Source organism: Trifolium pratense, linkage group LG2, assembly GCF_020283565.1.
Source record: "Trifolium pratense cultivar HEN17-A07 linkage group LG2, ARS_RC_1.1, whole genome shotgun sequence".
In the NCBI taxonomy this organism is placed as follows: domain Eukaryota; kingdom Viridiplantae; phylum Streptophyta; class Magnoliopsida; order Fabales; family Fabaceae; genus Trifolium; species Trifolium pratense.
The window spans coordinates 55616846-55635534 of record NC_060060.1 but is presented as its reverse complement, the minus strand read 5'-3'; the positions used below and the strand labels follow the sequence as shown (position 1 = coordinate 55635534).

At 36.3% G+C, this 18689-nt stretch overlaps 1 protein-coding gene across 1 annotated transcript; it reads right to left on the bottom strand.

The window, feature by feature from the left end:
* Positions 1 to 677: 677 nt before the first annotated feature.
* LOC123908395 (protein ROLLING AND ERECT LEAF 2) lies at positions 678 to 6209 on the bottom strand. The gene is made up of 4 exons (XM_045959016.1): positions 3923 to 6209; positions 3316 to 3530; positions 2726 to 2949; positions 678 to 1812 (listed from the first exon to the last, which is right to left on the bottom strand). The coding sequence occupies exons 1-4, from the start codon at positions 5427 to 5429 to the stop codon at positions 1017 to 1019; spliced, it is 2742 nt and encodes a 913-aa protein (XP_045814972.1). The 5' UTR covers positions 5430 to 6209; the 3' UTR covers positions 678 to 1016.
* Between the last annotated feature and the right edge of the window lie 12480 nt (positions 6210 to 18689).

The following is an 18689-nucleotide window of genomic DNA, read 5'->3' as shown; positions in this document are numbered from 1 at the left end:
ATGAATAATAGGAAAAAGATGATGCATGTTCTTATAAAATCTGGGTTTTTCTAATTTTTAATAAAAAATTATTTTAAAAAATAAAATTTCCTATGTGGCTTGCCAACTCATTATTTTTTAAATAAAAAATGAAAAAAAAGGACCAATTTGTGCCCATTTACAAACATAAAGGACCTATATGTGACAAAAAAAAAATAAAAGACTAATGTGTTACAAATAAATAAGATAAATGACCTTTAGTGTAATTTTTGTTTATCATGTATATTTAAGAACATGCATTAACATTTGTCTGAATTTGTTAAACTTGAACACATCATCAATATCATGAATAAAATGTTATAAGCTCTTTTTCATGGTAAAAAACATTTAAACTTAAATAGCACTTCTCTAACTTTATTAATATAACTAAATTGTGGTCAGAGTAGAGTTTTTCTTTTCCTCAACCCTCCTGTTCTTCAGAAAAAGATCAACTAATCTATAATTCGACTAAAAGATAAATAAAGTCGAATCAATAATTGTTCAAATCAAGAACCAAATTTAGGTACTAATGTCTAGAGAATTCTTGTGAATCATGACAGTGACACTACAATAATTCAATAAAAGTAGCCATTTTGCTTGAACAGGGTTGGGTAGAATCAGGACAAAGGAGTAAAAGAGAAGAGAAATGAAATATAAAATGCAGGAAATTAAAGCATATTTCAATTCACTTGATTGTTCTTGAGTTTGCTTCCTCCTGCTAAGATCCTACTCCTAGGCATAATAAACATCATATACAATCACCTACAACCAATCAATCAATAAATGAATTATTCTGTACAAATTTTACCTAACTGTAGATTGGGTGTTACAGGAGCTGAATTCAAGATAACCATGTCCTGACATTTATACACCCGAAACCTTAGTTTCTGAATTTAAGAGGTCTTTCCTACATAACAAGATTAATTCTAGATGCAAAACTGGTGGTTAGTTCTAAATCTTCAATGTACTTAACAAATTCCCCAAATCAATCCCCACTACTATGTGGCCCCAGCATTTTGAAGTCTAACTTGCTCGTGCGCTTTCACCACCTCTGATGTGAAACTTTCTAATGTCTTAAAAATGGGAATCAAACCAGTTTGTAAACTATTAGAAGCTGCATCGCGTACAAGTTTAATGGCTTCTTTATGTCTTGCCCTCTCTTCATGCAATTTCTTCTTCATAGAATCTAAATCAACCTTTAGATCATCCAGCGGTGAGACACCACTATCAGAACTAAACTTCGACAATGCAGTCTTCCCTGAAACTTTGTCATGCTCGTGGTTTGAGCTTCCCATTTCGGTGCGCATAGCTCTGAGTTGTTTCTCAAAATCCTTTGTGAGATACTCTGCCCTGATTTTCTGCCTCTGTTCCTCATCTTGTCTCTCCCATAACTCATGTAGTTTTTGAGCAAATTCGCCCATAGCATCTGCCACCCCTCTTTCTGAAATTCTATTCATTGCTTGATTCCAATCATTGCAGATTATGAAAGCAGGTGGAGCTCCAATCCGACCTGGAGAGAAAGGGACAACACCATCGGCTGTTTCTTCAGGTTCGTTAGGAAGGCACCTTATGAGCCACCCATTCAAATTTTCAACATAAGATTTTTGAGTCCTAACCCAATTGTTGAACTGAGTGCACCAATTCAGAAGCTCCCTTTCGAGTTCTATAATGACTTTCAAACTTTCTTCTCTTTGCAAACCAGCGTTTAACTTGAGAGATTGAGTTTTACTCTCCATGATAGCCTGGAACTGTTTCTGGTGGCATTGGAGCATGAATTTCCACATTCTTATCAATCTGCTGACAAATAATATATTTCATTACACATGCGAACAATAATACTATTAACATATATTGATATTTGATATTTATGTGTATATTAAATCAATGACTTCTGGCTCTTTGAGCAAGTCCAAGAGCCAGCCGCAGACGGAAAGCAAGGAAATGTCACCTACAGAAGGAGGAAAGCACTCTAACTCCAGAAAACTAGTAGATTTTGCGAGCCCAGAACCAAAAATTATAATACTAATTTACTAATGATGATGATGTTCATAGTCCCAAAAAAAAACTAATGATGATGATGTAGGGGTATATTCAGCCACTTCCCACCTAATGACTAATACGAGATAAACAATGAAGCCTATATCTCATCAATCCCTCAAGATATATAATATTAAAGCCAATGCCATCCTTCTATGCCGCGTCATCATCTATTCTCAGCACCTGCATCCAAGCAGGCTCCTATATCACAACTAATTTTGACAGCAAGGCTTCTAACTTGCAAATTCAACCATTCCATTAGGGATTTCTGATTATAGATGGACATTGGAGTGACACTAATGAATCAGTTGACCCGTGCTGGGATAGAACTGTCTATAAAAGCATCTTTGGAGGACCAAAATAGTGCTAATTTGCACCCTCAAAAAAACCAATTGCATAGTTAACTATCATCAAAATTCACATATAGCCGCGGAGATATGAAATCAAGGCATGTAATGTGAAACCTTGAATTTCGGTGGCTTTTGTGAAATTTAAGAACATTTATACATCATTACCCATTTCAGTTTAATCCTTAACGGGAATTGCACCGTGCTAAAATAAATGGCTTCTGACTGTAATTTTTAATCAGAATTTTAAACCCGTCAGAAATTTCCACACAATGGAGTGGCGATGAATATTATCACAGTGAATAATTAAAGCAATTTCATACCCATTAATTAATGCTGCAAGCTGAGGCTGCAATTCTTCATCCCTCAATTTATGTATCCTCCCTGATATAGTTTCAACACTTCTGATGCAAATGTTTATTTTTGTTAGCAACTTTCTAATTGATGTCTCAGCAGCATCAATTTTAGTAGCTTCAGCTCCTCGATCATCCAATGCTTTCAGTCTCTTACATTGTTTCTCATAAATAGCTCTTAACCTCTCTTCATCCTGATAACAGTGTAACAATACAACTAAGCACAATTTCAAAGGAACAGTACAATATCTGCTAAATTCATTTATAATATCAGTAGTTTAGAATAGAAAACGGTGCTGATTGTGCAGGACATATTGGTCATCAAAGAGTACATGTTATTGAGTTATGAAGATTCAAATTATATCATTTCTCCAACAATATAAATGTGTGAAAGGGGAACTATATCATAGGAATTTAGAAGCCTTTGCTACCTAAAAGAAGGATACACAGCAAACAAGTTCGACAGTTATCAAATTATCAATAGCTCCAACCGTTTCTAGTTTTGTGAACAATTTAAGCTAAAGAACCCAGGCATTTAACTAATTTTAGTCATATCACACCTTAACTTCCTTGTACAACTTCTTTTCCCATGCATAAAGTTTCTCTAATGTAGATGAAAGGTTTATCGGATTTGATATTAACTCTTTCTCAGGTTCCCCGCAGTATGCTTTTGCCAATTTCATTGTCCTAGAAGAGAATTGGATTGGCGGCCCAGATGGAGGAGCAGAAGGCAGACTGGAAGGTGCTACAATCTCCAATATCCTCGAAAAGATAGCTGCACAAAATCACATAGCAAAACATTAAACATGTAAACAGTAATGTTCACATCATTTAGTTGATTACTATTATTTCAAGCTCAAAATGTAAATGATAGTATAGACTATAGAGCATACAAATTAAAAAAAAATAGCAATAAAGCCCCGAATAAAATATAACACATATGCAGCAGAAAATTCATTTCAACTTTGAAGTATGAATCCTATTTTGAACTTCAAATCAAACTGCAACTGCATAGTCTTGAAAGTAGTAAGCAATAAATCTTCTATATCATATCAAAAAAGCTATTGTCCATAACATGCATAACTCATGTTTATTCCAGCACAGTCTATACTAAGCACCACAATGAAGCCAAACTCCAAAACAACTCAAAGGAAAAAGCATCGATACCTCGAAATGCAGCAACCCTTGACTGATAAGGCGCTTTGTAAACCTCAAGAAGAAACGCAACTTCTTTACCATGATTCGAAGCAGTCTCAAACTCATCTCTAATTTCCCTAACAACCTCTTTGAGATCTCTAGTTCCATGTGGAGACAAGGTACTTAAGCTACTCAAAATAGAAGATTCGCCATCAATCTCCACAGTGGTAACAGTAGCAGCTTCTTCATCAGCATCAATTTCAAAACTCACCCCTTTCTTTCGCGGAGATCCTTTAGAAACAACACTATCATGACTCTTTTTTTCATGTGAAGTAATCGAACTACCACTATCGTCACTACTGTGAAAACGCACTGTTTTGGAACTTCCCTCACTACTACTCACTTGTTGCAATGGCACTTCCTTCGAATTCGAAGTTCCTTCCCCAAAATCTCTACCACCACCACCAACAACCTCTTCCTTTTTCTTTTTCTTTTCCATTTCCTTTTCCACTTTCTCCGCCACTTTTTTCTTCTTCTCAGGACGAATCTCCTTCACTGTTGTTTCCTGTTCAGTTTCATCTTCTAGTTCAGGAATCCCTTCCCTCTCCCTAACCTCTTTCGAATCAGGGCTACTCCCACTCGACGCTAACCCTAACCCGTAATTTCCATAACCAGAATAACCATTATCAACAGTCTCAAAAAAGTTAAGGAAATCCCAAGTAGAAACTCTCGGCGGCGAAGGTGGATTCGGAGCAACCGGAGGAGGCGGTGGAGCAGAAGACGAAGGCCCCGCCGGAAAACCATAGAAACCACCAGCATTCCCATTCACATCAGGATAACCATAACCACCATAACCGTAATTAGGAGAACCCGTCCATTGTCCAGATGCTGCCACGTGTCTCTCTGGTTCTTGGTAAATCATAGGTTTTCCATGAGGTGCAGATTTCTTCATATAATATGCATAACTATTAACCCCTGGTTGATTTTGATTTTGATTTTGATTCCAATTTTCTGAATAAGAATATGGATATGGATAGTTATACTCGTAAGAAGAAGATGGTTCTGGTTCGGGTTCAGGTTCGTGCTGATGATATTCGAATTCTCGTTCAGGTTCGGATTCAGGTTCCGGTGTTCGATTATGATGATGATGATCATGAACATGATCTGAAGAAGGAGAACTCAACTCCGATCCAGAAGAAAGATGCAAATGAGAATCATCGTCATCGTCGTCATGATGAGAAGGTGAAGAAGATGAAATGTGGCGGTTACTACTATTTTTGGATTTACCTTTTTGTGAAGGCAATGTGAGAACAGGGGAAGAAATTGAGGAAGAAGGAGTTGAAGTAGTTGGAAGGAAGAGATCTTGATCGGAGAATTTTCGAAGAGCTTCTCCAATATCTCTTAAAGACTGTAAATAAGCAACGTGTGCGGCGGCGAGAGCGTAGCGTTGGTCGGAGGCGTTTTTGAGAAACTGTTTACGCTGTCTGCAGAGAGTTACCACGGGGAACTCCTCCACTTTGGAGCCCCCGCAGCCCATGTTTTACCAACGAGATTACAAACTCTGAAGAAGATGTTGAATGAGAGTGGTTTATGTTTGCGGCGGTGGTGGTTCATGGTGGTTACGTCGCCGGAAAAGAAAGCATTATGAAAATGAGAAAGAATAACAATGTTTGTTGTCAGTGAGGGTAAAAATGGAATAATAGTACTAAAAGGAAAACACGGGAAAATGTGTTTTCTGTGTTGTGCTGCTGCATTTGTAATTCAAATGAGGTCGTGTTTGTTACTCCGAGAGAGAAAACGCGTGAAAATTAGTGAAGGAGGAAAACGACGAGAGTAAAATCAGACCGTTGATGAGTGAACGGTGATAGATGATAGTAGATCGATCATATGGAATGGAATTGATTGGGGAAGGAGAAGAAATCAGAACAGAAACAAACAGACAAGGGTTGAGTTCAGTGTTTCAGGGAGAGAGAGAGAGAGAGAATTGAGATTTGGATTTGAGAAAAAGAAAATGCATAGAGATTGGTAATTAAAAAAATGAGGGAAATTAGCATAGAGATTGGTGATGTTGGGGATCTGAAAATTGTTGTTGGTGGTGGTGTTGTTTAGTGACAGAGAAATTGTGTTGGAAATGTTCAGAGAAAGAAGTGTCTTTGCATTTGCAATTGCAAGTTGCAAACCCGCCATCAGCAACAGATCTCTTACAGTATTATTATTACCACTTTCTCTATATAAAACTCAATTTATTTATTTTTTTTGTGATTTTTGGGCGTTAGTTAAATTGAATTCTTGAATTAAATGTGAGGGATTTTTTTATGGGTCATGCTAACCGGTGCCTCTGGGGCACTGGTTAAGGAAACCAAAAAAGTAAATTTTAAAATTGAAAATAACACTTTTTAGACTTTCGAGGCGTTGACTGCACAAATTTCAATATGATATTACTATATTTGGTTCCTTAAACAGTGCCCCGGGCACTGTTTAGCATTTTCCTTTTTTTATTTATTTTTTTTGGTACATAAATGTGAGGAATTAATTGGGTGCATTCACGCCGGTGGTTAATTCGGCGAAGCCTGAGTCAGAAAAATTCCACGCGTTCATTATTACTCAATGCAGTTTTTGACGTCAATGCATTGCTTGCCCATAAGGTGGGGTCCACTGCTAACATTTTTCAATGTTTCTAGTTTAGACCAGCATCCTCCATGGTTTTCAATTTTCAGTTCTACTATTGCGGTAAAAAGTATTGCTGCAATTTTAACCATTTTTTTTGTCAGGTAGTTAAAAGTGGAGTGTCCGATTCAAACTCCATTTTCGTATATATAATGTAATGTTTTACTAGCTTTGTTAGTCCTGAACATCGGTCGGGTTCGGGCCGAAAATCACTAAATCGATAAAAACCGCAACCATTTAATTTGGACCAAACTCCGACCGTCTATATCTTCGGTTTGTTCGGGTTCGGGTCATACGGGTGGCGGGTTGAACGGGTCGGTTATTACGGGTTATATCGAAACTTTGTTTATATCTAAAACTCATCCATTCTCCAAAAATTCCTAATTTTCGAATAGTTTAATACCTCGTACACAATGCAACAAAAGATAGACGAAGTAAATTAAAAAATAAAGAGGGTTAGATGCAGTTACTTTCTTTCAATATGTAGATCTAAAGACAATAAAATATCAAGTAGAAGAGACGTAAAAATTAAAATAGATCTAGAATATATATTAGAATATTTTTCCCACCTTCTTCATCACCATATTATTAATTATAAGCTTTGTAAAATATAACATTTTTATCTTATATCAAAGATGGATAAAAATAACAAAGAGAATAGTATATGAGATTGAGAGGGAGAGAAGGAAAAAAATTAATTTGCATCTAATGCTTGTTCGATCGGTTTTGGTTATGGAGAGATAGAATTTTAGAGACCCACACCCGCCCGTATGCAACCGTTCATGCCCGATTTTTCGCAATTTGTTGATCCGAGACCCGACCCGCACCCGACCGAATGCTTCAATATGTTGTCGGTTATATCGATTTCGAGTCGGGTCTCGGGTTCATGCTCACCCCTAAGCTTTGTTATGTTTATGGGAACAATTTCAACCACTTACTCTCTCTGAATACTACTCCTGTTAAGAGTTTCACATCGGTTGAAAGAGGATCTGACTAAGTGTTTATATACTAGAGGCGATCATCACCTTACAAGCCGGTTTTGTAAGGTTGAGTCCAATACCCATTTCTAAGATGGTATCAGAGCCTCTCCACGATCCGTTGGGCCACATGTTATCAGGTTTTCTCTCTCGGGTCACCTACCGTTTATATCCACGCACCAAGCCTAATAGTGCTGGGCGTGAGGGGGTGTGTTAAGAGTCCCACATCGGTTGAGAGATAGCCTGACTAAGTGTTTATATACTAGAAACAATCTTCACCTTACAAGCCGGTTTTGTAAGGTTGAGTTAGGCCCAACTCAATTTAAGAACTCCATTATTTTTCATTTTAATTGAATTCAATGAACCTAAAAAATGAATTTTTTATTCTATACTAATCTCGACCACACAATCTCTTCATTACATTGTTTGAAACTTGACAGTAGTTCATAAGAACAAGCAATCAATAAGTAAACCTTTTAAGGCCTAACTTATAAGGCTCCGGCTATGTAGAACTAGTGGCTTTGTAAACCTTTTAAGACACACACTTGATAGAGTGAAGCAATATTCTTATTATTAAATTGTTTTCATTGTATATTATTATGTATTAATAGTGATGATTTGGTATTGCCTAGGCTTGATTAGTTAGCTATTAGAATGCCTAAATAGTAGCCAAGTAGTTTGTATATATGGAGTAACAATGAAATAGAAAAGGTACGGAATTGTACTCTTTTATGGTATCACGAGACCAGGTTTAATTTTTTTCCTTTCTCTCTCACGCTTCTGCAACCTTCATTCAACTCAGCCATATCTGCACCTCAACAAGGAGCCAGTTCTGTCACTCCCAAATTTCATCCTGCTTTGTCGGTTAACAACGTGAAAACTCTTATCCCTATCACGTTGGATTTAGAGTCAGGACAATATCATTCATGGTCAGCCCTTTTCAAAGTTCAGGCGCGAGTCCATGATGTTCTTGACCACATCATCATTCCGACCGAGGAAAAAGAAAAAGCTTCTTATGAGAAGATCAAAGCCGACGATCCTGCTCTCTGGAAGCGCCTTGATGCCGTGGTTTTGCAGTGGATTTATGCCACAGTCTCCACCGACATCCTCACCTCTATTCTGATCGACGATGATTCGGCGGAAAATGCTTGGAAAAGTGTTGCAGCTCTTTTTCAAGACAATAAAAACTCAAGAGCCATGTACCTTCATAAGGAATTTACCAACACACAGCTTGCTGACTTTTCGATGACAAACGCATACTGCAATCGTCTCAAAAGTCTTGCCGATCAACTCGCAAATGTCGGGGCTCCTGTTAATGATCACAATATGGTTTTGAAAATGCTTCAAGGCTTGACAGAACAATACTCTAATTTTGTCACTGTGATGCAAAACAAGAAAACACTACCTACTTTTCCGACGGCTCGGTCTAAACATGCCTTGGAGGAGACCACCCTCTCGGAGCGGGCAAAGCAAGAGGCTGGGTCGACCGCACTTGTCGCTAAGAATTATTCCATTGATGATGGTTCCCCCTCCCAAACACCACAGCAAAGCAATTGTCATAGAATAATTAGTTATTTTACAATTTTAGTTATTTTACAATTTGAAGCAAATAATACATTACTGTTTTGCCCTTTATGTATTTTGTCGTATTATTATTTCCTCTGCAATGATTGGTTGATGTTGTAACCAGCTTGCTATTTATAAGCCGTTGTGGCCAAGAGAATAAGGAATCCAATATTTCAACAAATTCTTCTTAACCCTAAAATCTCTATTTGTGTTCATCGTTTCTACATCAACGAGTGGTATTCTGAAATATTGCTACTCCTGGTATAGTTACAGGGTATTACCGGATCTAATCCCTAATATCCAAACTCCTGTATCAATTGGTATCAGTTATGTGACCATGGACGCGTCTCCGCCTCCCACTCTGGTTGAAGTTGAACGGCGTTTCGACGAACGTCTGACCCAGATGCAGCTCCAACGTAACACTGATATGGATGAGATTCGTAGCCTTCTGCGTGCTCAAGCAGATCACGGATCCCCAACTTCCTCCGGCCGGCACGGTTCCAACGGTAATCGCCATGGTACCCAAAACGTTTACGCCACCCGTATTTCTAAAGTGGACTTTCCTCGTTTTGACGGCAAAAACGTCCGTGATTGGCTCTACAAGTGTGATCAGTTTTTCTCCATTGATGAAACACCGGCGACATCGATGGTGCGTCTCGCTTCGATTCATCTTGATGGCTTGGCTTTACAATGGCATCTCAACTATATGCGTCAAAAATTTGATGTCTACCCGTCTTGGCAACAATACATCACCGATGTTACTGCTCGTTTCGGTGACGCTTATGAAGACCCTCTGTCTTCGTTATTGCAAATCAAACACACTGGCAAAATCCAGGACTACATCGATCAATTTGAGTTGGCCTTAACACGGGTAAACCTAATCCCAGAACACTCCCTCAGTATTTTTCTAGCTGGTCTTGAACAAAACACTCAGATGCATGTTCGCATGTTCAACCCTTCTTCAATCTCTCATGCTGCAAATTTAGCTAAGTTACATGAAGCTTCCACCTCCCTCCCACATCGAAACACGTCAAAATTTAGCCCTTTTTCCAAAAATCAAGGTCTCCTTAGTAAACCCACTACGTCAAATTCACCATCCACAACCTCCCCTATTCCTAATGGTACTGCTTCCCTTGTCCAGAAATCAAATTCTCCTCCAAACCTTGCTACTTGGGAATTCTATTCTGAGTTGTTGAAGAAGTATCCTGATTTTCACCCATGAGGACATGGTTGTTTTGAAGGGGAGGGTATTGTCATAGAATAATTAGTTATTTTACAATTTTAGTTATTTTACAATTTGAAGCAAATAATACATTACTGTTTTGCCTTTTATGTATTTTGTCGTATTATTATTTCCTCTGCAATGATTGGTTGATGTTGTAACCAGCTTGCTATTTATAAGCCGTTGTGGCCAAGAGAATAAGGAATCCAATATTTCAACAAATTCTTCTTAACCCTAAAATCTCTATTTGTGTTCATCGTTTCTACATCAACGAGTGGTATTCTGAAATATTGCTACTCCTGGTATAGTTACAGGGTATTACCGGATCTAATCCCTAATATCCAAACTCCTGTATCAGCAATAATTTCAATACTCGTGCAAAGCCCAACAAAAACTGCAATAACACCAAAAACCGTAACAAAGGCAACAACGGTGGTGGCGGACAGTCTGGTGGTAGCGCCCAGTCTGGCGGCGGCCGAAGCCACAACCGCTGGGGCGGGCACACCGGTGGTCGTGGACAGTCGATGCAGCAACATTGGAGTCAGCCACCGTGGTGGGCGATGATTCAAGCACCTTGGGCCATGCCTCCATGTCCATACCCAACTCAACAGTGGGCTCAGCCACCTCACTCACGGCAGCCTGGGGTATTGGGCTCAAGACCACAACAACAGCAGCAGCAGGCCTATGCAGCAACAGTTCCAACAGACATCGAATCTGCATTACACACGATGTCCCTCTCTCAACCCGATCCTGATTGGTACATGGATACCGGAGAAACTTCCCACATGACGTCCACATAAGGTAATTTCTCGTCTTATTTTAATTCGAGCAAAAATAATGGCATCATTGTTGGTAGTGGTAAATCGATTCCAATTTGTGGTTATGGCCATACATCCTTACCACCACCTAATCCACCCTTATCCTTAAAAAATGTCCTTCACGCACCTAAACTTATTAAAAATTTAGTGTCGGTAAGAAAATTTACTACTCATAATAATGTGAGTGTGATTTTTGATCCGTTTGGTTTTTCTGTGAATGACTTACAGACGGGGACACGTCTAATGCGATGTGATAGTACAAGTGAGCTTTATCCCATCACTTCCACAAGTCAAAATAAAAGTTCTCCTCATTCTGTTTTTTTGGCGTCATCTCTCTGGCATGATCGTTTAGGTTACCCGGGAGCTTCAGTTTTAGAGTCGCTTCGACAAAATAATATGATTGATTGTACTAGTCCCTCAAGGTCTCATGTTTGTCAATCTTGTGTACTCGGAAAACATAATAAATTGCCATTTGTTGCATCATCATCTATGACATGTATGCCTTTTGATATTATTCATAGTGATCTATGGACATCTCCTGTTTTGAGTTGTTTGGGACATCGTTACTATGTGCTATTTTTGGATGATTTTTCTAAATATTTGTGGACTTTTCCAATTGTTAAAAAATCACAAGTTTTTTCCATTTTTGCAAAATTACAAGCGCATATTAGAACTCAATTTGAACGTGACATTAAAAGTGTGCAATGTGATAATGGGAAAGAATTTAATAACAATCTGTTTTGGCAATTTTGTGATTCTAATGGCATTACATTTCGTTTCTCATGTCCACATACTTCATCACAAAATGGAAAAGCCGAAAGAAAAATTCGATCCATTAATAATATTATGAGAACTCTTCTTATCCATGCCTCTATGCCGCCTTCATTTTGGCATCATGCATTACAAATGGCAACCTATTTACTTAATATACTTCCGAGCAAATTATTAGCTAATGAGTCCCCCCTGAAAGTCCTTTACCAAAAAGAGCCATCTTATTCTCACATTAGGATTTTTGGATGTTTGTGTTATCCTCTTTTTCCGTCAACAACGATAAACAAACTTCAAGCCCGTTCAACTCCTTGTGTGTTTTTGGGATATCCGTCGAATCACCGTGGTTATAAATGTTTTGATTTGTCAAATAATAAAATTATCACATGCCGGCATGTTTATTTTGATGAAAGCAAATTCCCATTTGCGAAGGTACATGAGCCAAAACCCAATACCTATGAGTTTTTAGATAGTGGCATTTCCCCATACATAGCTCACCATCTTCAAAATAACTCTTCCAACTTGACCGAGCCCACAACAAATCCAATACCACCATACACGGCCAATTCACTTATTCCTAATCCTTCTCCCACTACCCAACCACAACCAAACACATTACCACCTCCACCATCACATATACTACCTACAGTAACAACAGAAATTCAGCCCACACAAATTCCACCGCCGACATCTACTCCAACAGGTCCGGTAACTCGTAGTAAACATGGTATTATTAAGCCCAATCCGAGATATACATCAGACCAAGCTTATAATACCACCACTACAAAATCACCTCTTCCCCGCACACCTCTTGATGCCCTTCGTGACCCAAATTGGAAATTGGCTATGGATGATGAATTTGATGCTCTTATTAAAAATAAAACGTGGGAATTAGTACCTCGTCCACCTGATGTGAATATTATCCGGTCTATGTGGATTTTTACTCATAAAGAAAACTCTGATGGTTCATTTGAGAGGCATAAAGTCCGTCTTGTAGGTGATGGCAAAACTCAACAGGTGGGCATTGATTGTGGCGAAACTTTCAGTCTAGTGGTCAAACCAGCAACAATTCGCATTGTCCTCACTCTTGCTCTTTCAAAAAATTGGCAAATTCATCAATTGGATGTAAAAAATGCCTTTTTACATGGAGAGCTCAAGGAGAGAGTCTATATGCATCAACCTATGGGTTTCAGGGATTCTGTACATTCAGACTATGTATGTTTATTGAGAAAATCCTTGTATGGACTCAAGCAAGCTCCACGTGCATGGTATAAAAGATTTTCTGATTTTGTTTCTATTATTGGGTTCACTAACAGTAAATCAGATAATTCTTTGTTCATTTATCGGAACGGATCTGATGTGGCCTACCTATTGTTATATGTTGATGATATTATTTTGACTGCTTCTACGGATGATCTTCTTCGTTCTTTAATGGCAAGTCTTAGCTCTGAGTTTGCTATGAAGGACTTAGGTTCTGTGAATTATTTTTTGGGCATAAGTGTGACGCGCCATCAGGGAGGATTGTTTCTGTCACAACGTAAATATGCGGCGGAAATAATTGATCGTGCGGGTATGTGCTCTTGTAAACCTGCTCAAACTCCAGTTGACACTAAACCGAAAATCAGTGCTATAGCAGGTACTCCGTATCAAGATCCGAAAAAGTATCGCAGTCTTGCAGGTGCGCTACAATATCTCACATTTACTCGACCTGGCATTTCTTATGCAGTTCAACAGATTTGCCTTCATATGCATGACCCTCGTGATGAGCATATGAACGCTTTGAAACGTATCATACGCTATGTTCAGGGCACTCTTGGTCTTGGTTTACACTTGTATCCTTCCTCAGTTGCAGATCTTGTTTCTTATACTGATGCTGATTGGGGAGGATGTCCTGATACTAGACGGTCCACATCAGGATATTGTGTGTTTCTTGGTGACAATCTGATATCGTGGTCGTCAAAACGCCAGCCTACTCTATCTCGTTCTAGCGCAGAGGCCGAATACAGGGGGGTGGCTAATGTTGTTTCTGAGTCTTGCTGGATTCGCAATCTCCTCTTGGAACTACATTGTCCTGTTCATAAAGCTACAGTAGTCTATTGCGACAATGTAAGTGCCATTTATCTCTCTGGGAACCCCGTTCAACACCAGCGCACAAAGCATATTGAAATGGATATTCATTTTGTCCGAGAAAAAGTTGCACGTGGAGAAGTTCGTGTACGTCATGTCCCATCTCGTTATCAAATAGCTGACATCTTTACTAAGGGATTGCCGCTTATTTTATTTGAGGACTTCCGCAACAGTCTTAGTGTTCGTGACCCTCCCGCTTCGACTGCGGGGGTGTGATAGAGTGAAGCAATATTCTTATTATTAAATTGTTTTCATTGTATATTATTATGTATTAATAGTGATGATTTGGTATTGACTAGGCTTGATTAGTTAGCTATTAGAATGCCTAAATAGTAGCCAAGTAGTTTGTATATATGGAGTAACAATGAAATAGAAAAGGTACGGAATTGTACTCTTTTAACACTCAATCAAGTAAACTATTTTACGAATTTTAATACTTTTGACCTTTCTGTCTTTATCTTTTTTACAAATTTTTTAGCCTGGTGGTTAAACACCGTACTTAAGAAATTATTTGAAGTAGTTAAGAAATTTACAGATGAGAGTCAGTTTTTTCTTCAACATTGTCAATTGAAAAAAGGAAACCACTATTGATAACTTAACTAATTGATATCACAACTAGCTTTCAAGTTCAACAACAACTTGAAAAAAAAAAAAAAAAACTATTAACATTAAACTTGGAATATTCATATTACGGAACCTTATTAATTTAACCCACGTTTTTTACTCGCTTTGAGCATAATGTAATTTACTACTTTTCTACGTTACATAAGCTAGCATGTTTTGCCTTTGTTTGGTAAGCTGAACACATGAATTAAGCAATTAAAAGACAAACATTTGGTTTTGGTGGGCGGAGGAAATAGCGTTGATAAATGTTGCCACAATCACTTTGTGTGTGACATCAACTACTACCATTCCATGAGTAAGACATACGCCATCTAAACATGCAAAAGCTCTTCTACTTTATATAATATATAGTACTTGTATTTCATTGTTACTGTTCTGGACCAAGCATAGAGCTCAATTACGGGGGAATTCTCCTCTTTGGATTGTCAAATGCGCGGAGCAACCCACGAAGATTTTCCATTGGTCAACGGTCACAATATCCTTGTAAAAGTTGATCACCGGAATGATGAGCATTAAATGTTCATCGTGGCTCTCTAGCTGTTTTCCGATAGCCATTGATGATATTGATGACCAATTGACCATCAAAGGCCTTGGTCTAGCATTGGGGACTATATATACTTCACTCATACACTCATACAGTGGAGTCAGGTACATTATATGATTTACTGAAAACTCTTTGCTTCATCCTCACTGACTTAAGCGTCGAAGCACCTGCAGGTACACAACTCTCCTCCCATTCACCAGAACAGAATAGGAACACCACTGGCGAGATCAAACCTTCTGAGTTACTATGAAATACTCAAGAAAATTATATATCACTATATAAAAAATTACATTTATATCTTAGGATCAATTACACTAAACTCTTTAATTAATAAGTTTAATTTGCACTTTTCACCTAATTACTAAGATTATGCATTTGACTTCCCAACATTTTTTTATCATAACGTCCTCTTTAAGCAATTTAACGTCAAGCAGGTAAATGTACTAGTGTACTACTACTAACAATCATGCATTACTTCCAATTTGAGCAGTTTTTCCGCAACAAAAAGAAAATGTATTTTTGTGAACCGAACATTATTCTTTCTTTGGTCCTTAAACTTTGGCATTTACCTCAACAACATGAGCAAGGAGAGGAGGGAGATGAATACATTAAATATGTGATGAATTTGGTCACTATTTTTTTCTCAAGCAGTAGTGTAGTGGCTAGACTTAAATGTGGTATTTAGTCACTATTATAAATAAAAAACTCACTTTTTAAATTCATTAAATATGTGATGTATAGATCAAATATAATCATTTATTCAATAAACTTAAAAAATAATTTTTTACTTATAGTAATGACTTGAGGGAGACTATTGATTATTATTTTAATTTTTTTTGTTAAGTAGTATAGTGACTAGACTCTCACACATTAAATAACATTAAATATGTGATTATCTTTTGTAATGCCAGTATCTCATAAGTATAGCTCAAATGATAACTACATATTATTGGAGAGGCCGGTGTTTGAACTCTAGATTTCACATTTAAATATGTAAGTCTAGCCACTAGGCTATTCGAAAAAAAATGTTGCCTTGAAAGTCATGACATACCTATTATCTAACATTAATGATGAGATGTTTGTATAAAAATTAATTAAATCCAAATTACAATGGTTAAACGGTGAGCAATTCCATTAAAACAAATAGTTACTCTATTTCTAAAAAAAAAAAAAACTTGAATAGTTGAATTTAAAGAAGGATATGAGATACAACCAAAAACTCAACTTTTGTCCCGGGGAATCTTAGTTCACGACAAAGAAGCATCCACATACAAACTAGAACAAGAACAACAATGTTAAATAAATTAAAGGATCCTATACTCCCTCCCTCCGTCCCTTAATATAAGCTCTCATCGGGACTTTTCACGCATTTTAAGAAAAGTTGATAGTGTAATAAATGTGTATCTTTTGGGTATTACAATTATTAAATTGTCATTGGTGAAAAGATGTATTAATTTGTAGTTGACTTTTCAGATTTCAATGTAAAGTATGGTTATGTTTGGAAAAGTAATAATAAATGTGTTTAGGGAATTGAAAAGAGGCTTATATTTAGGAACAAATTTTATCTTTGAAAGGGTGCTTATAATTAGGGACGGATGGAGTATCTTCGAAGTAGTAGTTAAAAAAGCAAAAATAAAAAGATTTAAGTAAAAAATATATTATTTTAAAATTTGAAGACATTGAATGCACTATTTTTAAATTATATTATTATTTTTTTCCTTAACCATTATTCGGATATTGTTTAACATTTTTATAAACTAAGGCTTTGTTTGGCAAAAATAGTTTATGGCTGAGAAGTTAGCTGATAACTTATGGTGGATAGCTTCTAGCTGATAAGCTGATTGAAGTGTTTGGTAAAATTAGCGTTCAACTGACTGATAAATGTAAAATGATATAAAAAGACATCTTTAATTCAATAATTTTTTTTATCAAATTAATACTATTTAAGATACTTAGAATTTAATATTTTAAGTTTTTTTTTGTATAATATTTTAAGTTTATTAATTCAATAAATATATCTTTCAAATATTATTAAACTAATTTTTATATGCTGAATTTTTTTAAAAAAAAATATTTTCCTTTCAGTTTATATACTTTATGAAAAAATAACAACAAAATATATTCACAATATAGTATAATGGTTAATTATAGTAAGGTACGTTGTTTAAAAAAAAACATATAGTAAGATACGTACCTATGAATTGATAAAAAAAAATAATAATATGCTTTAGGCTTCATATTTGAAAATAGATAATAAGACAACGTTAAAACATACTATATACATATGATTTTAAAACAAGCAACGTTAAAACATGTATTTACTTATTTTATTTTAAATTCTAATGATAATAAATAATAAATGGTAAATATGGATTTTAGTTAAAATGATAAGGGTAAAAGAGGAAGAAAAAATGAAAAGCTAAAAGTTATAAGCTCATAAGCTACTTGAAATAGCTTCTGAAAAAGAAGTTATAAGTCAGTAAAATAAGCTAAAAGCTCTTTCTGAAAAAATTGTTACCAAATAGATCTTTTAACTTATAAGTCATAAGACAAAAGCTAAAATGTGGCTTTTTTGACTTGCACAGACCATAAAATATTACATCAACAACGTCATTTGGAAGGAGCAAACAAATTTCTTTTTAAAATTTATGAAGACTTTTTGTCCTTTTAAAGAAAATGACGCTTTTTTTTTACATTAAAAATATTGACACTTAATTAAGTTTAAAAAAAATGTCAGCAAATAGTCATTTAAAACCCCTTTGTTATACAAAGTCGTTTAAAAGTCATTTAATTAAAGGCTCATGCTAGGGTAAGAGACCATCTCATATCTCTCATCTGTGCACACCGTGAGTAATTGTTAATTACCGTTAGATTGAATGTGATACATGATATTATGGTGTATTGTCAGTATTATATTAATTATTACTTTTAATTTTGGAAAAAAGTTTCTGATTTTTCCGGAAAAAAGTTTTCGATATTTTTTTGGGAATTTTTTTTCATTTTTTGGGAAAAAAAGTTTCTGATTTTTGGGGGAAAAAGTTTCGATTTCAGATAAAAACAATTTCAGCGTTTTTTTTTGGAAAAAAAGTTTCCGATCTTTTTTCGGAAAAAAAGTTCCGATATTTTATTCGGAAAAAAAGTTTCGGATATTTTTCGGAAAAAGGTTTCCAATTTTTTTTCTGGAAAAAGTTTCGATATTTTATTCGGATATCGGAAAAAAAAAGGTTTCAAATATTTTCGAGAATTTTTTTTGGAAACAAAGTTCTCGATTTATTCAGGAAAAACAGTTTCGAAATGTTCACCTAAAAAAATATTGCCGATATACAAAAGAGAGTGTAAAAATAGAAAAAAAAAATTATATAATACTGACGGTACATCATAATATCATGTGTCTATTCAATCCGATGCATAAAACTTATGATGCACCGGTGAGAGATATGAGATGGTCTCTCACCCTAGCATGAGCCTTAATTAAAACCCTTAT